General features: G+C 47.1%; 4 protein-coding genes across 6 annotated transcripts; 2 read left to right on the top strand and 2 right to left on the bottom strand.

The window, feature by feature from the left end:
• Nucleotides 1-218: 218 nt before the first annotated feature.
• LOC128307239 (methionyl-tRNA formyltransferase, mitochondrial) lies at nucleotides 219-1,525 on the top strand. Its single transcript, XM_053044994.1, has 4 exons — nucleotides 219-370; nucleotides 439-645; nucleotides 708-1,009; nucleotides 1,080-1,525. The coding sequence occupies exons 1-4, from the start codon at nucleotides 219-221 to the stop codon at nucleotides 1,451-1,453; spliced, it is 1,035 nt and encodes a 344-aa protein (XP_052900954.1). The 3' UTR covers nucleotides 1,454-1,525.
• Nucleotides 1,526-1,742: 217 nt separating this feature from the next.
• Nucleotides 1,743-8,599, top strand: LOC128306444 (maestro heat-like repeat-containing protein family member 1). The gene is made up of 7 exons (XM_053043963.1): nucleotides 1,743-2,091; nucleotides 2,521-2,698; nucleotides 2,982-6,210; nucleotides 6,294-6,418; nucleotides 6,574-7,912; nucleotides 7,980-8,082; nucleotides 8,148-8,599. The coding sequence occupies exons 1-7, from the start codon at nucleotides 2,010-2,012 to the stop codon at nucleotides 8,291-8,293; spliced, it is 5,202 nt and encodes a 1,733-aa protein (XP_052899923.1). The 5' UTR covers nucleotides 1,743-2,009; the 3' UTR covers nucleotides 8,294-8,599.
• Nucleotides 8,600-8,678: 79 nt separating this feature from the next.
• Nucleotides 8,679-9,255, bottom strand: LOC128307159 (lysozyme-like). The gene is made up of 2 exons (XM_053044896.1): nucleotides 9,103-9,255; nucleotides 8,679-9,016 (listed from the first exon to the last, which is right to left on the bottom strand). Exons 1-2 carry the CDS (start codon nucleotides 9,253-9,255, stop codon nucleotides 8,711-8,713), a joined length of 459 nt encoding a protein of 152 aa, XP_052900856.1. The 3' UTR covers nucleotides 8,679-8,710.
• A 2,236-nt stretch (nucleotides 9,256-11,491) lies between these two features.
• Nucleotides 11,492-20,920, bottom strand: LOC128306891 (short-chain dehydrogenase/reductase family 16C member 6). Of its 3 annotated transcripts, XM_053044528.1 has the most exons (5): nucleotides 20,845-20,920; nucleotides 19,591-19,671; nucleotides 13,981-14,292; nucleotides 13,732-13,909; nucleotides 13,118-13,645 (listed from the first exon to the last, which is right to left on the bottom strand). In XM_053044528.1, the coding sequence occupies exons 1-5, from the start codon at nucleotides 20,901-20,903 to the stop codon at nucleotides 13,202-13,204; spliced, it is 1,074 nt and encodes a 357-aa protein (XP_052900488.1). In that variant the 5' UTR covers nucleotides 20,904-20,920; the 3' UTR covers nucleotides 13,118-13,201. The 3 variants fall into 3 exon arrangements, with proteins under 3 accessions (XP_052900489.1, XP_052900488.1, XP_052900490.1); XM_053044529.1 differs by lacking the exons at nucleotides 13,118-13,645; nucleotides 13,732-13,909; nucleotides 13,981-14,292; nucleotides 19,591-19,671; nucleotides 20,845-20,920 and adding exons at nucleotides 11,492-12,283; nucleotides 12,347-12,524; nucleotides 12,631-12,945; nucleotides 15,512-15,716; XM_053044530.1 differs by lacking the exons at nucleotides 19,591-19,671; nucleotides 20,845-20,920 and adding an exon at nucleotides 15,512-15,716.
• Nucleotides 20,921-22,327: the final 1,407 nt, after the last annotated feature.

Genomic DNA, 22,327 nt, shown 5'->3' with positions numbered 1-22,327 from the left:
TAGAGTTGTTACAATAGTTTTATTATATTAGGTTTTTATTTCACTAAAAGGTCGTCGCAAGCTGTAACTGTAGCGCGCACATAACCGGTTTGTCATTTGTTTGTTTTGATTAGCTAGAATCGAAATGCTATTTCTAATGGAAAATTGTGTTTATGGTTCATATAATAAGCCCAATTTGCTCTTCGACCATTAAACGCTTATCAGAAGACTAGCAGAATATGCAACTACACGTCATGTTCCCTTGGCCTCTAATCATCCGAAATAACAACAGTGTTAAGCGATATTTCTCCAACGTTTGCCGCCTTAAAGTGTTGTTCTTCGGTACAGACCACTTCTCATTGCCAAGCCTGAAAATTATACATAAGAATCTGTAAGTTCATCCAACATTTTGCAACATGAATCCGAGAATATATATTTCTTTGTACTGTTCCATTGTAGAATAGGTAATGGTCGAGTGGATCGACTCGAGGTGGTCACTTCCTTCAAAGCGGCAAAGAATCCGGTAAAACAGTACAGCCGAACAGAAGGTATACCCATGCACGACTGGCCATCGTTCTCTCGAAGTACTGCTGATTCGTTTAATCTGGGAGTTGTTGTTTCCTTTGGCCATTTGATCCCAGAGTCCTTGATCAATTCCTTCAATCGGTTAGCTCTATTTACCTAAAATGTTCTTCGTTCCTAATTAAAACGTATATTTTCCGTTTTAGAGGAATGCTGAATGTACACGCTAGTCTACTACCAAAGCTGCGAGGTGCAGCACCTATAGTCCATGCCATTGCTAATGGTGATCAGGAAACAGGTATCAGTATAATGCGCATCAAACCCAGGCAATTCGATGTAGGCGAAATACTTCTACAGTCTTCCGTTGATATCGGACGCGACACGCTGATGCCTCAAGTGCACGATCAGCTAGCAAACATTGGTGCTGAATGTTTGATCACATGCATTGAAGATTTAGAACTTTACTACCAACGGCAAACGATCCAGGATGATACGCAAGCAACATATGGTACATTTCTTTACTGTACTTATACTCTATATGCAGCGTGGTTATATTGTTTATCTTTATTGTTCCATAGCTCCCAAAGTTGATCAAAAGTTTGCTGAAATCCTGTGGAAAACCACGACAGCTGTAAGGGTGTACGATTTGTACCGATCTCTGTATGGTTTAAGACCCTTACTCACTACCTTTGGTGGAGATGCCGTGAAAATATTCAAACTATCGTTTAACAGAGAGCAACCAGTACCGACCGAATACCGACATACGTTGCAGAACATGGCAGGCCATGTAGAATACTCAAAACGGCACAAACAGTTGCTGGTTCACTGTGGTGATGGCCGAATACTTGAAATACACCAACTTTCCGTCGGAGGAAAGAAGATGCTTACAGGACAAGATTTCTACAATGGATTTCTAAGCAAAGTGGACCCTTCGGAAAGGTATTTCAAGTGAATGTGAAACGAAGATAGTAAAGCTTTTAGAACATAATGTTCCTACTCACGAACTGCAATACATGCTAGTTTATGTACCAGGTAAGCAAGCATTAAATTATATCACATGTTAATTAAATAGACATTGAAATATTCGTACAACATTCCAATATTTGGATGTCTCCAATGCTAACCTAGCATTGTATGGGAGTATGTGTATTATCTAGTCTTATTTTGTTGCACAGCTGTCGTATCAGCTGAATTTGACGTTTCATCCACCGAGCAACGAACAGACGCACAACAAACCCAAACAAAACGACAAGTTGTTAGTCACAGTTCTTGTGCTAGCCAAATAGCATCTATAAGAAAAGGGCAATTAGTCTATCGCCCGAATACAGCTCACACACAACAAGAAAGTCTCCGCGTACTATCTTATGCTGTGTAGTCAACCGAATCGTGCTTGGCGTTGACTTTGACTGGTTGAATTTCAACATTTCCGACGCATACGCATCGACCTGTTCCTCGCTAGTTGCGTAGGGCATTAGAGCCAGAAGTAAAGCGTAGTTACAGTGGCAACCATGGAAAGGCACGCAGAACGATTGGAAGAGAACCGAAAACCATCTCCGGTTCCCGTTATCAAACAAGACCAGCATCTAATCGGTGAGTAAGCGTATCAAGAATGTGTGTGAGTTCACTTTTTTGCCTTTGTAGTTTTTCGTTCATCTCCCCGGTGGCCGCTTATCAGGAGAAAATTTGTTTCAAGCTACCCGAGCTAAACATCGGTAGAAACTAGGCAACAACCAAAAAAGAAAACAAAATCGAAATAGAACCCAATAACTTTACCAGCCTGATTCTTCCAAATCAAACGGACGTGGTCTGGTGGAATACGCGTATGTGGTAGCATTATTACATTACAAGCATTCGTAGTCGATGGTTACGGGTCTCTTAACATTCTTTACCAAATAACGCGACCCTAGTAATATTTCTGCGCGGAAATAGTAAAGCTTTTTTATGTAGTGTTGCCGTGTAACGTCCCTCATTAGAAAATACAGAAGACTAACTTCGAAACAAACATGCATATTTCGGCAGCGGTCGTCAATAGTCTGCTGGACAGCTTGAACGACAAGGAGGAGCTGCTGCGTAGTACGACGGAAGCATCCCTGATCCGCATTGCTAAGAGACGGCACGATGAAATCGTAGAAGTGTTCTGTGAATACCGAAAGAAACATCCAAAGCTGGGTGACACACACACACTAATCATACTGAGGTAAGGTGAAATGAAACCTTTTTTTAATCCGTTAAATGATATATCTCAGTTATGCTTGAAAGTTGATCCTATGGGTTAAAAATATCATTGTACTGATGAACATCAACAAGTTGTACTATCTACAGTAACTTGTTCATTGTGACGTGCACTTAACTTACAAATTCGTTACAATGTTCGGACAGATTAAATTTCTACTCTTACTGAACACAACTTGTGCATTATTAAACATTCACATTAACTTAAGCTCAGTTAAACATTGACTATGTTTTTTTTTCTTCTGCAGAGTGATATCCTACATAGCGACCAACTTGATCGACGTGATCGATCCTAATACGGCCTCGAAATGCATCCAGTACAGCATGGCAGAAATAATGAAAATCACCGAGCAGAATACCGCCGTACAAAATCCCTGCCGGGAAATACTGGTCGCTGTCGGGCGCCGATACTGCAAGGAAATCATGGAGATCTTTGTGAAACATCTGGAACAGAATCAGCTCGGTAACTTCATGATCATGCAATCAGTGGGTGCGCTTGCGACGGCAAACACCATGGATACGGTGCCGTACATTAAGCCCATTCTAGGCCTAATTCTTCCCACACTATCAATCGTGAAACAAGACTTCCTGCGTCAGGCATACGCGTATGCGATAGGGCGGTTCTGTGAAGCATTTTCCGAATATCAGGAGTACCAAAGGCAAAACCCAAACGAAGAGATACCGATGAAAACCGGTGTACGGTACGAAATTCACGACGAGGTATCGATCGTGTACGATCACTTTCACGCCCATTGGTTATCGTCGCGCGAACCAAAGATCACCGGTGAGGTTTTGAATGCGTTTTCCTTCATGTATCCGCTGCTTCCGGTCGAGCGGATTAGCGACAATCTCGCGAAAACCGTCACAAGTGTGTTGGCACTGTACAGGAAAAGCCTGGACCGGAGCGCTATCACGCAGTACCTGGCGGCGATTATAAGAACGGTACTGGAGCTTGACTCCAAGTTGCTAGCACCAATGTCGGACAATCTGGTCGCCTGTCTGTTTGAGCTGGTGTGCGTAAATCCCGACTACGACAAACCGCAAACGGTAAAGGGACACTTCGAGGTGTTGCGCTGCTTCGATCTGCTCGCGCCAGAGTACGGCGACAAGATTATCGAGATACTGCTCATCCATCTGCGCAACAACAATGAGCGGGAGCGCATCAAATCGCTTCTGGTAGTGACACATCTAACCAACACGTCCGAACCGGTCGTGCGCGATAAGCTGTCGGAGATTACGGCAATACTGAAGGGTATGCTCGCGACGGAAAAACCAATCAAGGTGAAGATTGTACTGCTGAAGACGGTGGTTGCGTTCATGCAGAAGAACTTTGTGCGCGACCGCGAGTTTGTCACATTTCTCATACGCAGCAGCTGCCGGCCGAGCAAGATTAATCTCGACCATGGCAGTGCGGATGAGCATCAGGAGTTTCAGCGTGCGTGCAACGATACGATGCACATACTGTCATCCACCGTCGGTACGGTGGACCAGATGCTGAAGGTGGAGTTGCTGCAGGCGTACCTGCGCTACGAGTATACCGACATATGCGGCACGATCGGAAAGTGTCTTGCCAATTTGTTTACAAAAGATCCAGAGTTGGCCCTGGCGATCGAACGCCAGAATCCGTTCGACGAGAGCGCGTCCGAAACGGAGCCGGAACAACCACCACCGCGTCCGATTTCCGTGTTTGTGCGCACGCTTGCACTGCTAGGTAATTACAGCGAGTTGAGCCGCATACAGCATCTGCTCGCGTTTCTCAAGAGCTACGCCGGCAGTCTTTACCGTCACTTAGTACCGCTGTGGAGTGAGCAGTTGGGTAGGCTGCAGACAGAGCTAGCCAGCGGTATCGATGAGCGGCGCTACTTTGAGCTGTTGTTTGGCTTCGTGCAGGAAACGATCCGCGATGTGGATGAGTACAAGTTCGTGGAAAGCATCATCGCCGAGATGTTCCATCAATTGCCGCTCTATCAACCGGTCGGTAGCGGTGCGGGTGGCGGTGGTGGAACAGGCGGCACGCAAACGATAGAATTTCGCGTGCCCTCGCTGGATCAGGAGAAGCGCATGTTGGTGAAGGTGTTTGGTGTGTGTCTGTGTCACTCGCTGGATGAGCATCTGATAGCGAACAAGCTGGATCTGATCATTGCACTGGCAAAGGCGGAAAAGGGCGAAAAGAACGCACCGAGCGAAGAGTACGAGCGGTTAATGCAGGACTACGCCGAAGCGCTCGGTTACGCGTCGATCGAGCATCTCGACAAGGTGATGGCCAAGCTGACGGCACTCGTGATCGAGGAGGGTGCGGTGAAAAAATCGAGCAGCTTCTTCTCGAACCTTAACTTTATCAAGGATAGTGCGCGCGAGCTGGAAGCGTACAAGCTGAAGGTACTGGCACTACAGTCAATGCACGTGATTGTTGGACGAGCCCCGAAGGACACGGTCGCGCTACACTTTACCGATCCGGTCGTGCGATATCTGATCGCACAGTTCGACAGCAAGGAGCTGTTTGTGCGTCAGTTGGTGTTGAAGACGCTGCTCGCGCTAACCGCGGAACTGTCACCAGCGGATGGGGATGAACGCATGACCAGCGAACGCAACCGAACCGATCTGCACCGGATCTGCATGACCATCACGACCGACAGTGCAAACGAATATCTACCGCTGCTGCCCTCGATTATACAGCTCGCGACGGTACTGGTAAAGCTGAGTGCCGAGGAGCAAAACCTTGACGTCAACGGGTTGCTGAACGCGATCTGTTTCTACTTCTTCACCACGGCCCAGAATCTAAAGTCCCGGCTGGACTCTACTGAGGATGATACGCGCACTAGCTATTTGGCGCGGTTTCTTAACCTTTCCCTACCGGAGGTGAACCACTTCATCAAGACGGTGCTGGTGCAGCAGAATGCGTCACCCGCCTGTTTGGACGATGTGCACTCAATTCTGGAGAAGTGGCTAAAGGATCGGAACGGTGAGGTGCGCATCTGCGCGTGTCACGTGTACAACAGCACGCTCGAGGTGTACATGCGTTCGATGAAGATCGGATGTGAGGCACCGTCCAAGTTTAACCAGACCGGCAGCATGCTGGGCAAGATCATACCACGCTGCATCGACTCGAACGCGACCGTACGGCAAACGGCGGTGGATGTGCTGAAAAAGATACTCGAAATTGCGTGCGTGTACGAGACGCTTACCGTCGCGGACAGTAGCGTCGAGTGGGTGAACGAACTCGACCGGATACGGGACGAGATCGTTACGGACGACGCGAAGGACATCTATCGCATTGCGGCGGAACTGGCACGTATCATCGCCCAGCGGCTGTCCAGCTATCAGTATGTGCAGTTTAGCAAATGCTTGCTGTACAGCGTGACCGATCCGGAATCGAGTTCCGTCATCGGTGCGTCGTACGTGTTGAAATTTTTCATGCACGTCAAGGGTTCGGAAATGTTCCACGCTATACCAGAGCTGGTGAAGGAATGTCTCTATGTAAGTAAAAATATGCGCACTGCGTTAACCGATCCTCCTGTTAACATGCGATTAATAAATGCATCTTATTTGTTGATTTATAGGCTGTGAAAATTTGTGAAGTACCGCGGGCCAAAACAACAATATTGAAGTCGATCCTAGCCTTAACGAAACACCACCCGAAGCTAGTGTGTAATGAGATACTGTCGCAATGTTTACCACTGGAAGAGTAAGTTTACTGATGTATTACATCTTTTTTTATTATTCTTGAAACATTTAGTAATAATGACTTCCATATCCAAATCTAACTATAGCAAAGTGTGCAACATACAATAGGGAATCTAAGCTCATTAATGTTTTTTGTTGAATATTATTCTATTTTAGCCATGTGATTGAGTACTGGAAAACACTTACCATGGATCCAGATCTGAGTGGTATTGTGCTGGATAATTTTATCGGCTCTGTTACCTCCACCAGTCTGTACGAACAGCCACAGCAGCAACAGCCGGAGACGAATGATGAAGCAACGCGTACCGCCACACTGCACCCGTTCGCGATCGTTTGCGTGCTGAGGGAGATGTTCCGCTGTCCGGAGTTGAAGAATGAAATGCAAACCCGCTTTGCAGAGATTTTTTGCATGCTGCTCTCAACACTCGCCTCCTACATAACGCTGTTACCGCCCTACACCGTACTCGCCCAACCCGGTACCGCCGGCAACGTGACGATACCGAAAGGCAATCGTCGTGGAGCAAAGGGAACGGTGGGCGGTGGCAAAGATACTGCGCTCAAGCTTAGCCCGTGCCAAATGGTGCTGGAAGCGTTCCAAACGTTTCTCGACACGCTGGGGATGCAGCAGATTTCGCTCGTACTTGCCGTCTGTCCGGACCTGGCAGCTAGTACCGATCTGAACAGCTTCATCGAAATTCTGACACCGCTCGGTGTGGCAACCGCCAGTGAGGTGGGCATCAATTCGGCCCTAATGCGCCAGATCGTCACGACGATGAGCCGGTACGTGAGCAGCCCGTACGATACGCAGCGGATCGCTTCGGCGGGCTTCTACGCCCACCTGGTACCGTTGCAACCGTGCGGTGAATCGGCCTCGGTCATTATGCTCAGCCTGGAGTCATCACTGAACGATCCGAATCCGCTCGTCCGCGGCCTTAGCATTCGTGGTATGGCGTACGTGTGCAGCTTAACCCGGCACGACATCGATAAGTATGCAACGATGTGTTTGACGTCGCTGTTGAAGGGCATCGAAGACTACAACGAACACTGCTTCATCAACATCCCGCTGGATAGTATGCGAGGATTGTCCCGCGTGCTGCAGTCGATCGCACCGGCCAAATTTGAACCGTTCCAGGTCTCGTCCGCCATTCGTATTCGACCATTTTTCGAGAAAAATTCAACGGAATTGCGCGAATCGGCAATCCTGCTGTTTGGCGATATATGTGGGCTGAAGCTAAAGCAGCTGGTAATCGATGCCGATGGACAGCACGAAACCATTTCGGAACTGTTGATGGAGCAGCTGCGCGCCAATCTCTGCTCGCTGCTGCTGCACCTGTGCGAACAGAACAGCATGATTGCCCGGGCGTGCAAGATCACGCTGAAGAACGTGTGCGCATTGCTCGGCACGGCAAAGATGAATGCGCTAGCGCAGAACCATCTGCTGGAACACGGTCAGCTGCAGTGTGCCAACTTCCTGAAGGATTTTGTTAAACTCATCGTAAGTGATGTCACCGATTGGTTTCGGGTGGCTTTTAACTCTCATTCAAATGTACTCTTCTCGACAGGGTGAAGAATTGCAAGATTGGATCAACGACTTTATCGACGCATGTTTACCAATGTTGCGCAGTCAATGGCCAGAAATACGCGGGAACGCTGCAATACTTATTGGTAAACATTTTCTGCCGAGAGTAATAGAACTTCTTCAGCTACATTGCGTTGTTGTTCCATTTCAGGATTACTTCATTGTCAGAATGCGAACGTAAAGTGTCAACATATGGAACAGATTGGCCATAAAATATCGCTTTTGCTGAAGGACGAATGCACGACGGTGAAAGTAAGTGGTTCTGAAGCACTCGGTTATATTTACGGTGACGTGTGAAGCTGTTCCTATCGGTGGGGTTAACGACCTTAGGAAGTTTTTTTTTTAAAGAGGGTGGCCGAGACTGAAGAGGAGCAGCTTTATTGCAACTACTTAACATTTATTCCATTACGCGATATATCATGAGAATTTGTCTCAGTCTATATTATTTTTTGTTAAATTGTTTTGCACGTCAAACTGTGTGTGCTTTGTTCTATTTAATTATTAGCGGTTGAGCTTGCGGTACGGTTCTCTTACCAAGGTTTGCCGATTATATACAGTTACATACAAGCTATCCAAATGAATGCAAACTACGGTTGCAGTAGTATGTGGGTACGATTGTTTATTGCATTATCGTGAAATAGTAACAATCCGAAACGTCGCCCGATAGATTACGCGTGGACCGGTTTGGTTAACAACAGATTTCGCCACCGAGAGTTACGAATTCACTTTACGTTGTCGCAAACACTGAAAGAATTTGCTGGCGAATGTACCACTGAGCGCTTCATGGCAGTGCGGTCCACCATTGACGTGTAGCATCGTGTAGTCAACACAGTCCACTAACCCGTCGCCATTACAGTCCGTACCGTACTTCTCCATGTACTGGGTAACGATACCCGTCGCACAGCCGTAATCATTTGCGCAGTCTTCAAATGCACCCCAACGCGTTGGTTCATCGGCAGGCAGAACCATTCGCCCTGCATCCATCCAATAGGCACGGGAGATGGAGAACGGACCACAGTACTGTTCGGAGGAGAACAGTATGTCACACGGTATGTATACCAAAACAGTAATGAATCTGCTTGCAGCTGTTCCATCACTAAACTCACCGATTGCCTGCACGTTGTTGATGTGCTGCATCCAGTCGACGCTTCGCAGATGCACCGAAAGCAGGTAGCGTTCAGATTGGATAGAAATATACCGTTCACCATCAGGAAGGATAGCATTAGCACCCATAAACCGAGCTTACAGAAATAGGCCATTGCGCAGTGTTGCGATTGCGATGCGCTTTATTCTGGGTTAGCCAATAGACTGATCTGTATTCAATAGGAGATGCGACCTTGCGATTAGAGTCCTACCCAAGTTGATAAGGTTGGCTTGTGCGGTCCAGATTCGCACCGAGATGTTGAAACTCATGTTGAGGTCACAGACATGCAGTTCTAGTACATGTATACGTATGATCGTATCGCCTACATTACCTTTCTTGTAAACTAGATTGGTGTGATGATCTCTGCTGAAAACAGGGTTAGTTTGAAGTATGGCAATTGAAGTTGTGCAGAAGTTTTGTGGATCGGAGAATTTGATTCAAATCGTTGATGTAAGAAACTTACCGTATACTGTTATACTGTTGTATACTGGAACGTTAATGTGAATTAACTTTAACTAAGCGACTCGTTGATTTGGTGTATTCAGCGGCGGATCAAACGGTAGGCGGAGTAGGCGGTCGCCTAGGGCCTCGCCGTGTTGGGGGCCCCAAAAAATGTGTGTCGATTGTGCGGTTTTTTAAAATTTAACAGCAGAGTTAATTCATAGCACAAAATTTAATTAAGAAGGTAAAAAATTGATCAAAAATATCTTCCTTGGTTTTATAAAAACATTTGTTTCTATGTGATGAATTAAATGCAGAAAAGAATATCGACTTTGTGACTCTCAAGTATAAACGAAATTGCACCAGGACCAAGAACACAAATTTTCCAGTTAGTGGAGAAAAATTTCTTCGAAAACTACCAGTTTTCGAACGTATAATACCAGGAGAGCATCCACGGAAGAGGTAGCTCCTAGTAAAGCAATTTTGCTCAAAAACCGCCGAAAGGTATGCAATGTTTACACACCAACTTTGCATACAAACCAGCTGTTTTCAGATTTTCGATACCAGGAGAACATGTTTTTCAAGAGGTAACACCTGGTACCAGCCGAGTACCAGGATGTTGCACAACACATGTTGCACAACACATGTTGCGCAACATATGTTGCACAACATCTGGCTTGCAACATATGTCGCGCAACATATGTTGCGCAACATATGTTGCGCAACATCTGGCATGCAACATCTTACATGCAACAACTTGGGATTGCAACTTTGGTCGAAAACCGCCGAAAGGTATGCAATGTTTAAACACTAATTTTCCCGTTAATCGAGAAAAATTTCTTCGAAAACTACCAGTTTCCGAATGTATAGTACCAGGAGAGCATTCACGGAAGAGGTAGCTCCTGGTACTGCGCCGTAAGGTATGCAATGTTTATACACTATATAAACGCCGTAAGGTATGCAATGTTTATACACCATATAAACGCCGTAAGGTATGCAATGTTTATACACCAAATAAACGCCGTAAGGTATGCAATGTTTATACACTATATAAACATTGCATACCTTACGGCGCAATACCAGGAGCTACCTCTTTCGTGGATGCTCTCCTGGTACTATACATTCGGAAACTGGTAGTTTTCGAAGAAATTTTTCACGACCAACGGAAAAGTTAGTGTTTATACATTGCATACCTTTCGGCGGTTTTCGACCAAAATAGCCGTACTAGGTGCTACCTTTTCCGTGGATGCTTTCCAGGTATCGGCAATCTGAAAATAGCTGGTTTATATGGAATTTCGTAGCAGCCGACGGGAAGTTTAAGTGAGATGAAGGATGGTTTCCGTTTCATCCATCTTCCTTACACTAACGTGATCACTCTGACGGGTTTGATAGTATGCAATGCAATAGTGATGGGCAAATTAATTCCACACTGCAGGTGTCACCTCTTGAAAAACATGCTTTCCTGGTATTGGAAATCCGAAAACAATTGTGTTGTTCATCGCCTAAAAAATCAACATGAGCGAAATAGGTTTCTAAGAAATTTCTCTGATTGTTACCGAAGAAGTAAACCGATTGAAAACGGTACCTTGGGCGAAAAATCGTAGAAGGCGTTGGACTAATCAGGAATCGTAAATGTACGTGAATCATAGAAAATGTGATCGAAGTAGTGGCGTTATGGCTCTCCTTAGCGCATACAACGTTTATATATACTAGGCCGGTTTACAGGGCTGCGCAACAGAACTCTGAGGTGTACGCAATGGAGCTTTCTTTCCGAGACTTTGCTGGTGTTGTTAAATCATTTTTGAAGTACACCTCCCTAACACCGATAATGCCGTAGCAAAATTATAGGCCCCCATTAAAAATTCCGCCCTGGGCCTCCAAGGGGATTGATCCTCCACTGGGTGTATTTTAGATAACATTTATTCCTTCCCTATACGTTTAATGAAACATTAGAAAAATATCGCTCAATTATCCTTCTCCGTCCCTGATATACAACTATGTGTAATGTGTACATGAGAGAGGCTGGTGAAAAGATATTTCCATTCATCTGTCTCCGGTACTTGCTATCTTCATCGCTCTAGTTGTCACTTATAGTAATCGTAACATCCCGGTAGGTGCGGGTTACTGTTATGGATGGCTAATGCATCGGTGGCTGTGGTTGGTCCGTCTATGCTTGCTGCGTTATCAGAATATTTAACTTTTAAATAACAAACTATAACATAACCTCATTCGAATACAGCCTCGGAGCGCTCCAGCTCTCAGAGGTCAGACTCCACACCACTGTCGAGGAAGTCGCGCAACAGCGTGCCCACCTTCAGCGGGAACACCCGTATGATGGTGTTCAGGTACAGCAAGTACTTCGGTATCGACACATCTACCAGACCGCGACGCTGACCATCAATAATGGCGGCGGCGGCCTCCTCCGGCTTGACCAGGCGCATCAAATTCGGGAAGCGCATGTGTGGCCGCTTGCACAGCCCGGTATCGACCATGTACGGGTAGACGGTGGTGAACTTGATGTTCGGTTTGCGTGCGTCCTGTCGCAGCTCCTCGGCGAGCGCCTCCATAATGCCACGGACCGCAAACTTGCTGCCACAGTACGGTACCAGGTTGTTCAGCCCGCACAGACCGGCCACGGACGACATCGCCACAATGTAGCCACGATTCTTTTCGAGCATACCGGGCAGATAGCTTTGCAGCAGCTGTTCAAAACAGAAAGGTCGTGATTAGTTGTATTCTTTACAGTCGCATAGTGGTGCACGTACCCAGAAGTGTGCCATAACGTTAATTTCGAACGTTTTGCGAATTTCACCCTCGGTCTGCTGCAGCAGTGGATGCGTTGGCATGATGCCGGCATTGTTGACCAGTATCGTAACGGTGCCGACTTCCTGCTGCACCTGCTTTGCCGTCTCGATAATCTGTTGACGGTTGGTGACGTCACAGCTGTTTGACAGAGGAAAATAGTAGGTCAAAAGTTCAAACGTGAGCGGGACGCCGTACATTAACCATTTCGCGTTGTCGATTTCTCGCGTTCGGTACGTCTACTTACATGTAACCGAATGCGTTGCCACGCTGTTGCCGGATGGTGGTGACCGTGTCCGTATTCATCTTTTCGTTGATGTCAACACAGATAACGGTGGCACCGAGCTGAGCGTACTGCAGTGCCATACAGCGTCCCATGCCGTGCCCGGCGCCGGTGATCAGTACAATATCGTTGTGCACGGTATCAGCAGCCGGTGGTACCACCATCCGGTAGAATGATTCGAGCGTGTGAAAGATCCATCGTACCAACATGGCGACAATGTCGATGATGAGGATCACCAGATTATACATCTTCACGCCGGCATTCGGTGTTGCGTTTTGACTGAGGGGAAGCAGAAGAACAGAGTAGAATAAGGTTAAAGCATTTGTGAGGGCGTAGTCAGACATTTTGTTGGGTTTGCCGCAAGTACTAGCACTCTTCAAGAAGAAAACAACACTATCGGATAAAAAAATCTGAATGCCCACCTAGAAGCATTTGCCTTTATTTCGTTTTCAAACAGACAACACTAGCGCAACAAGTAGAAAGGAAGTAGTTGGGAAGACTTTGGCCCTTCGACCTAGGCCATGGTTGATAGCCCCTACAGGTCCGACTGCAGGCCAGTATCTAGCAGATCGCCAAACTCTTGCCCAACGCGCAGTGGCAGATTGCGGAACCAGGTGTTCAAATAGAGCAGATACTTCGGGATGGACGCCTCGATCAGTCCACGGCGCTGGGCATCGATGATGGCGGCCGCTGCATCGTCCGGCTTTACCATCTTCAGCAGGCTCGGGAAGCGAGTGTACGGCCGTTTGCAGAGTCCCGTGTCCACCATGTACGGGTAGATCGTTGTAAACTTAATCTTCGGCTTGGCCGGATCGGCACGCAACTCCTCCGACAACGCCTCCATGATGCCGCGCACGGCAAACTTCGTGCCACAGTACGGCACCAGGTACTTGAACCCGATCATGCCGGCGATCGACGACAGCACCACAATATGGCCCCGATTCTGCTTGATCATGTCCGGCAGCAGTGCCTGGATGAACTGTACGCGGGTGGAAACGGAAGAACGAAACAGTGAACGAATGTCCGTGAGGTAGGCTCTCTAGCACACAGAATAACAACACCTACCCAAAAGTGTGCCAACACATTGATGTCGAATGTCTTGCGAATTTCGTTCTCCGTTTGCTGCAGCAGCGAATGAGTCGGCATGATGCCGGCGTTGTTGATCAGGATCGTTACAATGCCAACCTGATCGCGAATCTTCTTGCACGTCTCAACTACCTGTTGGCGGTTAGTGACGTCACAGCTGTAAAATAAAAACGCACAAACGGTGAGTAAGGATCCGGTCCAACAACTCCACTAGCGGCTTCGTCTTACGTGTAGCCGAACGCCTTGCCGCCCTTGCCCTTGATGGCGTTGACCGTTTCCTGGTTCGTCTTTTCGTTTACGTCCACGCACACGACGGTGGTGCCGAGGCTTGCGTACTGCAGCGATAGGTTCTTGCCCATTCCATGACCCGCACCGGTGATCAGTACAATATCGCCGCTCACATCCCGGGCCGGTGGAAGGACCGCCATCTCGAACAATCCGCGGCCGACGATGTAGATGGATTTTACAATAAACACCAGTACGTCGAACAGTACTAGCACTGCATTGTACGCCATAACGGCGGGATTGTTGGACGACTCGCTACGATAAGGGTTTAATATCAGTTGCTTTACTTGCTGCCGCTCTCCGGCGACTCCACATTACCGAGACTCTGCCCAGTTCGAAGTGGGATATCATCATTGACGAAAAGGCGTTGAAACATTCACAATAACACATATACATTTGGACACTTGGACACTTGGACGTAGGATATACCGACGAATCACAACAATTAACTACTAATAATGAGTGATTGTTACAAGACACTAGTGAAACGTGTACAAATGATGCCGGGTTTTTTGTTGTTGAACGACAATACAAACACACAGCCATAGAAGAAGAAACAACCGGTTATTTGCAAAACAGCAAAAAAAAAAACAACATTAGGATCTTAATGGATATGGGGAGTGAGTTGCAAAAATGAGTTTTTAATGGCGTTTTTAACCCCCCCGCATTAACCCTATCTACTGATGTGCGGTATCTTGGGCGATAATGGTCTAATCTCACTTAAATCTCGCTGGAAGTGACCGTTTTGGGAATTATCTCCCCACGCGCCTGTATCGAAGTTGCTCAATTCTCGATGTAAACATGAACTTGAACCTTTCAATTTTGATAACGAGCTTAGGTTTCAGTTACGCATAGCTGATACGATGATTGAAATCGAATTTATGGCGCTTATAGGTTGCTTTGATAAAGCCTTTGCGTTCAAGGTTCGTTTGGACTACATGCATGTTAGCTACATGTTTTTGACGATTCTACAAGATATCGTCAATCGTTTAGACATCGCTTTCAAAATTGGTAAGTAGTATTTAGGAAGAAGTTGAAAGTACTAAATGCTCACGAAATTGGAGATATAACCTATATCACACAGTTACATCTCAATGAAATCTATTCTTTGATTAAACTTTGGCCAGACAACGTAAGATGACGTCTACTAAAGACGAATTTGATTGCCGAACGTTAACAGAGGAAATCTTCACATTTTCAAACACTTGTTTCAGCTGCAAGTTACTCTCTTAAGAATTCGGTATTACTGATCTGTAACACCTGCACATGAAGTGGCAGACAGGCAATGATAAGGATGGGAGATGATATGGATCTTGTTGCAGTTGCAATGCTTTCTCACAGATTATGGTCCACACCGCACCAGAACTACCTGGCTCCCATTTATAATGAAGTTTACATAGCACCTCGATGATAGATCGACAAACCGTACTCCGGTAGAAGATGATAAAAAAAAAACACATAACACAACACTTACTCTTGCTGTGGCATTGTTGCAAGGGATGTTCTCTCGGGTTGAGTGACGCTACGGTTTACAGATTGATGGGGAGCGGTTTGGGCTTCAACCGCTGCTTGGTCGACGACTGGAGCACCGTATCAAAGCAGGTTCAGAGTTCAACTGAAGGCTGACGGTCGTGACACAGCCGTGTTTATTGGAAAATCGTCGAAGGTTTCTAGCCTGATTAAAGTGCTTTCGTTTGATTTCGGTATCAAACCAGCTAATGCGCTATCACTGTCCCAACACACGCACACCAGGAAGTAGTACGTGTATTTACGGCACCACGGAGTGGATCAGATAGTGGACCCTGGTGAACCTTCGTGCACTGCACAACACTGTTCTGGGAGAATCTGTCCGCGACACAAACACACTGACTGGACGAGAACTGAAGCAGGGCGTCTTATCAGCAATTCACGTTGATCCGCCGTTGGTTATCAAGTTCTGATAAAGGTCAGGTTAGTGATTGGAACCGCGCGAGAACGTAACGTAACACTCTGTCGTCAGTTGTCCAAATACTTTCCAAACACTACGACACTTGCTGGAATCAAGCTGGAATTTTGGGTGTGGTGCGACGAGATCTGCAAACGCTGTAGCTCCAATATGCTATATCTCGGACACATTCATTCCAAATGCTATCCGACTGTGCGTTTCCGAAATTTCACTTCGGCACATAAGCACAACCACTGCGTATTATACGGCCAGGACCTGTTTAGCACCGTGTGCAATTCTGCGAAGCTTCGTAAGGCACGTTTGATTTTCCCAAGCTGATGATGAGCTTGCTGAAAAGCCTGCCGAGGTTTTGGTAGTTAGCCCGTACCGTTGTGCTGCCAACCACACACTGAAGCTCGTCCGGACGCACCGATGCTGTTTTAAATTACCAGACCGCTGAGCGAGTCCGGGCCTCAATCCATCTGCCGGCCTAGTGTGGCCTTCCTTGCTCGACTCCCACTCCTCTGACCGCTAAAAACTAAAACCCCAGCGGCTAAAAACTGGAGGGAGCGGAGATGTTCGACGAGATCTTCGAACCGATCGGTGTGCAGGGCCGGCATTCGGCAAGGGCAATGCGGGGCAAACATGTGCGAAAGAATGGCAACACACAGCGGGCTGTAAGAACGTCCCGTACTTGGCTATGATTCGCGCCCCGTGAGCCCTGGGTGAGGGACAGGAAGAAACACTTCAGCGAAAATGAATAAGGAAAAAAACGGGTTTTTTGTTCCTGTGTAGAAGAGGAAGAAATGCAATAATCATCGCTCGACTACGAACTTTGAATTCTTCCCCATTAGTGTGGTACTTGACTGGTGGATATGTTTCGAGATACGAAAAAACTGGAGAGCCCCAACGAGAACTCCAGCAAAGATTCACATGCAGCGGAAGCTCAGAGAGATGTCAAGCTGGATCGTTTGTGTCTGACGCACTTGATCCATACCGGATAACAAAAAAAACCAAGATGAGAAACCAAAGATAATAAAATCCAGATGTTGAGGGAGCAGTTTTACCGATTTCACCACGGATGTGATGACATCTCCACCGTCCCTAGCCTTACGAGGAAACACACACACAGACCAGGCTGTGTGTTTGTGCGAAGACGATTAATATGATATAAACAAAAAAAAACATTTTGCGCCATGTTCACGAAAAACCGCAAAAACAGACGCAAAAACGGATAATTTCAAGGTAAACCATTCTGACGGCCCCATGCAGAGATTGTGCGGATCCAGATCAACTCTTCGTCTCGCGTGGAGTTGCCGTATCGCCTGCCACCACTCTACCGGTCCCGGGGTTCGGCTTCTGATCAAGCAAGTTCGATGCCAGTTGACTGACCTTTAACAGTGTCGTGAAGTACATGTGAAGTACACAGAAGGTCAAGCGAGATGTGGCTACCGCACTTGCCTCGCCGCCTCTGGGTATCCGCGTGCGGCACGTCGTAATTAGTTGGTTCCATTTATGAAGTCAATGTTCTTTGCCGGTCTTCGCTTATGCACGGTGCATTGAAGAAACTTGGCCGATGTGCGATACATTGCAAACTTCTAAGCTACCTGAGCGGTTGATATTTAGAATAAACAAAATGGAGTTGCAGTATCGTATCGAAATGACATTTAGTTTACGCTTCCTTTAAAAAATTGCACAACGGTTGCAGAGTCGATAACAGGTGTCGAACACAGCGTAACGACGTTACTCGTTATCTAGGTTGGGTCTTATCCGTTCGGCAGACCTTCGATCTGATTTCGGAGCATTACCACCCGGTCGCATTCCGCACGCTTCGCACGAGCATCGGAGTCGGCAGTTTTGCGCCTTCTGCGATGTTGACCTTGCCACGCGTTCGGCTGCACACGCCCGGTCCCGCGAAACCCCGCGAACAAGCGCAAAACGAAAGCGAAATGCGCCGCAAAGTGCAGGAAAGGCGAGAGGTGGAACCAAGCAGACAAACGGGGCGGCGATATTGACCTAGGACACTTCTGCACCACGCCGTACGTTCTGTGTTTTATCGTGCGTTGGCTGCGGGGTTTTTGGGGTTTTCTTTTCGATCGCTTTTCGCCTGCCTCGTGCAAAACTTTCCGCAACCGGTTAAACCAGTCGGGCCGACCCCGCCACGCTGACGGGCACATCCTTTGCGCTAAAACTAGGCGAGGGCTAAACGCGGTTCCGAAGGACGCAGCTAGAACTGTGTCTCAACTGGTGGTGGCTTTTTATCACCTCAGTCGAAGACGGTGCGAACCATTGTGATTGTTCTGCAGCGTGTGTGCGAAACGGCGAAAGCGCCGTCCTAATCGCTGCATGCCCGAGCATGACCAGTTCCAACTGCACTCGGGGTTCTTTACCCTTTGGGGAGGTGTAGCCGAAGCGTACTTGGCAAACCGGTTTTATCTGTGCTATTGCGCTGGCGTAGTTTAAGAACACACTAACCTCGATTGGAAAATGTTTAGAAAACTGAAATCGAATGGCACATGCAGCTCGCTCTCTAGCGACTCCTAGAGGTCGTCAGTTCACCTAACCCTATTCACACACCATTGCATACTAAATTTAAAAATAGTTACAATAGTTTTGGCTACTAGAGCTGAAGAACTCTTACTTAATTTCTGTGATATACAGTACCTGACCTTTAAAGACATTGTCTCAAGTAATCAACAAGCTTTAAGGCATTATTCTCCAATCTATGTAGATCGTGGATACATTGCTTCTGATGGAATTATAGTGTATGAGTAATGTGCTGTTAGTTGTTGAGATAGAATAGACGAGACCTCCAGGAACCCAGTCATCAGTTGGAGAATAGTTCGAACTACCATGTCCGCAGAATTCGGAATATTGATCTGTACAGCTTCAACCATCAATGTGTAAACATTAACCCAGCCAGAAGATAACCGGCGAATACGAGAACCTGTGGACATTCGAAACCAAAAAGATGGACATGCTAAGGTAGCTGTCCTGGAGCTAGTGCCCTAGTTGCTCGGAAACAGGCCGGGGGTATCTACCCGCTACTGATGCGAGGTGTCACTCGAATCGTCTACCGTGCAAAACCAAGGGCAATGATCATATAATTGGCCTGGTTCTGTTGTCATTGCGCAAAAGCGCACCGCTAGTGGAGCGTATTGTCCCGTGCGGGGTTGGACGATTAATTTATCACATTGATCGCGCACTTGTGGACAAGAATCAGCTCCAGGTTGGGGTCACGATACGACGGTGTGACCACAACGGGCTCTCGCTTGTTCCGCACGGTTCTGGAAAGTGTTGTTTTTGTCGTTGTTCCCAGCACTCCCCCTCGCGAAGCTACCACCCTTCCCCAACGCTGTTGTGCCATGAACGATTGTTTTTTTTCTATCTCTCTCTCTCTCCTTTTTTCTCTTTTTTGCAATGCAAACCTTCGCGCAGTGCGCTTGTTTGTGCTGCTACCGGACCGGTACTGCTAGATTCGGATGCTTGTCGGTTTCGTCACCCCAATTAGCACCCTTGTCTAAGAGGGTGGCAACGGAAAATGTCAATGCCAATCTCCGGTGCCAAGCTTCCTCGACTGTAACGACGATCGGCGTCCGTGTTTGCACAGTGTCTTTGTGTTGACTTACCGGTCGTTGGCGTTGCTGTCTTCGCGTGCGTTCCTTGGCGGGCGCGGTGGAATGCCAGAGTTTGAATTATCGATGAACTGCCTGCAGACGATATGACGACGGGGAGGGAAGGAACAAAGGGTAAGAAAAATCAATAAAACAAAGAAATAGGAAAATGCTTGGCAAGATAAGCGACAATACGAAGGCGAAGGGAAAAGGCAAAACACGTTGCGGAACTTTACCGCGAGACGTTCTACATTCTAACCTTACATTTCGACACCTTTGATTTACCCGAGATCTCAAAATGTGACCCTTTCGTTCTGTTTTTCCTTCGCCTTTTTTTTGGGTTTTTGTTTTTAACCCTCGCAATGTTTTGCTGAACAGTGGTAAAGTGGGCTCTTAAGCTGAAGAGGCGAAAGTGTGGTAGGCACAGTGACCCACATGGAGACCTCCAAACCGGGCATTACGACTGAGGTACGCATAATGGGCAAATAATCATTACTTCCGTCTCTGAAGCGTGTGTGTGGCCTTGGGGGGAAGAGTGTGTCCACATCCGAAACTGTGAGACCTGCTGCACGGAAGTCTCCCGTGTCAAAAGGCTGCAACGTACAGCTGGCACGTGCTTATTAATTGTGTACATGCGTGCCACAGGTAATTACAAGTCCTTGACGTTCTTCACTCGCAGTCGTTGGGGTTTTGTTTTAAATTTGCCAAGCACACGGACGACGCATTTGCAGATAAGAATTCCTTTCCACAGGACAACTAGCCTGGAGAATCGATAAAAATCCCTAACGTGATCACACGCCCAAACTCCGAGCACCTGACGATGCTCCAAAGCACTGGTGACAGCTGCGGTGGGCATTCTGATCGCGTTACACACCAAAAACGGTCAACCAAGCACACAGTTTCTACATGATGCCAACTCGTGATGCTTATCGCAAGAGTGCATCTGATCGTACCCGCTGCCATATGGCCGATGCATTCGTTCTTGATCGCAACTCCCCTGCGTCTATTCAAGCGTTTCAATTCGTGTTTGGACGTGGTGTTCACACACGAAACGTAACAAAAAAGACTGATTGCAGGTTATGCAAGATCTGGTGACATCTGTTTGGAGGGCCGGGGGATGAACATTCGGGTGGCTGAGTTTTGGATGTTGTCGGTGTTATTATTTTGGAATAGAGCCGAAGTTCTACGTAGAATTTCCACCAATCACTGCCGAGCGCGGATAGTATAACTATACTAACTGCTTAGAATTGAGATCTCCTAAAAACCTACCTATCACTGCGGAACACGGATAATGCATTATCGATGTTATCATCCTGGAGCATGTTCATGATGATCCTGTTGCGCTCCTGTGACACCTGCCAAACGTAGCGACTAGTAGTTGGTGGTCGTTTTTTGTGCCAAGGTTTATAGAGTGTAGAATATATTGGCAGAATTGTATGATCACTCGCGACTGGTGCCAGATGTACCGGAATCGGAACGTAGATTAAGTTACACTCAACAACACATTTACACTTAATGCTCGATATTCACAGGCAAAAAAAGTTGAAGTTGGCGAAAAGCAAAGGTTCGCGAAAATCCGATCCGTCCACACCCGTTAGTGGTTGGAAGGCGACTAACTGGAAGAGGTTCCGATGGAACCGGCACGCTTCGGAAAGCACTCCTAAAAGCGCTTCGGAAAGCGCGTCGCGTCATTCTCGTCCTCGGCGTTCCAAGCGGATCCCCTCGCCGCGCACGACCCTTGTCGACGGTTTTCTTCCTTTTTGGTGGCGCCCTCACCCACAGACCACTCACTTCAAATCTCCTTCCCCCGTCCCGTCCTACACACCCGCTCCTCAAACGAGAGCAATTTGTCCAAACAAACCAACCCCTTCCTTCTGCCCCCAGCGGATGCTTCTCTCTTTCCGACACCCTTGATCGTACGCAATCGATGCACAGTGGGGTCTGGTCCGGGCAGGTCATTCATACTCTCCCTCTCTCTCTCTCTCTCTCTCTCTCTCGCACAACCCTTGCTTGATGCGTGAATGATTAGATGCTACTCGATGGCTTAGATTGTAAATGAGATACAATCATTATCTTCACCACCTTTCACCACCAGGCCTCGAGGCCCCAAGACGCACTCTGCAACTCGCACAGAGCTGGCCTCATTTGTTGCACCTAGAACGTGCGAGTTACAGATGCCTTTATCTGCCAGTCAATCGATCAATCTGCTAAGTAAACGGTCAGGGGGTTCGTTTTCACGCTCATTTCTGTCCACCGCTCGGCCCAGTGTGCACCCCGACCGCTGACGCACCGTTTTGATAGTTGTTAGCTTCGTTTAACGTTACTATTTTTACGTAATTTGTCCACCCACCCATTCTACCACCGGTATGGTATGTTAATGGTGGAGCAATGAACACATGGTTAGAAAGACAGGTGAGTACATGATACATTCATGAGCATCACCGTGTTTGATGGGCGGAGATGCTAGACTGATGGACAGGTTTGATATCAACGTAACTGGTGTTTTAATTATTGACCTGTAGATTGAGGGAGGATGGTCTGTATTACTTAATATTTGAAGTGGTTCAGACTAACTGCTTATGTAGACGCGCTATTGAATTCTAGAAGCATTGGAGAACTTCTTCCCAGGAGGTACTTCCCATCTCTATTCCCTACTTGATAGTACATGCTTGAAGGGTGTTACAGGAAGAAGATGTCGCTGTGTCACTTTGTATTTGAGGTAGTTCTAACCATTCTAATCATTTATATACTC

This window comes from Anopheles moucheti, chromosome X, assembly GCF_943734755.1.
Source record: "Anopheles moucheti chromosome X, idAnoMoucSN_F20_07, whole genome shotgun sequence".
Lineage (NCBI taxonomy): Eukaryota > Metazoa > Arthropoda > Insecta > Diptera > Culicidae > Anopheles > Anopheles moucheti.
Note: the sequence above shows the minus strand (reverse complement) of the source record. Positions and strands in the feature narration are given on the sequence as shown.

Coding starts and splice junctions, on each gene's coding strand:
- LOC128307239 (XM_053044994.1), top strand. CDS start 219: ATGCAACTACACGTCATGTTCCCTTGGCCTCTAATCATCCGAAATAAC. Junction 371..438: donor AAAATTATACATAAGAATCT/GTAAGTTCATCC, acceptor GTTCCATTGTAG/AATAGGTAATGGTCGAGTGG. Junction 646..707: donor TTGATCAATTCCTTCAATCG/GTTAGCTCTATT, acceptor TTTCCGTTTTAG/AGGAATGCTGAATGTACACG.
- LOC128306444 (XM_053043963.1), top strand. CDS start 2,010: ATGGAAAGGCACGCAGAACGATTGGAAGAGAACCGAAAACCATCTCCG. Junction 6,419..6,573: donor CAATGTTTACCACTGGAAGA/GTAAGTTTACTG, acceptor ATTCTATTTTAG/CCATGTGATTGAGTACTGGA. Junction 7,913..7,979: donor AGGATTTTGTTAAACTCATC/GTAAGTGATGTC, acceptor TCTTCTCGACAG/GGTGAAGAATTGCAAGATTG.
- LOC128307159 (XM_053044896.1), bottom strand. CDS start 9,255: ATGGCCTATTTCTGTAAGCTCGGTTTATGGGTGCTAATGCTATCCTTC. Junction 9,017..9,102: donor CAACAACGTGCAGGCAATCG/GTGAGTTTAGTG, acceptor TCCTCCGAACAG/TACTGTGGTCCGTTCTCCAT.
- LOC128306891 (XM_053044528.1), bottom strand. CDS start 20,903: ATGAACATGCTCCAGGATGATAACATCGATAATGCATTATCCGTGTTC. Junction 13,910..13,980: donor GGCAAGGCGTTCGGCTACAC/GTAAGACGAAGC, acceptor TTTATTTTACAG/CTGTGACGTCACTAACCGCC. Junction 13,646..13,731: donor ATGTGTTGGCACACTTTTGG/GTAGGTGTTGTT, acceptor ACCCGCGTACAG/TTCATCCAGGCACTGCTGCC.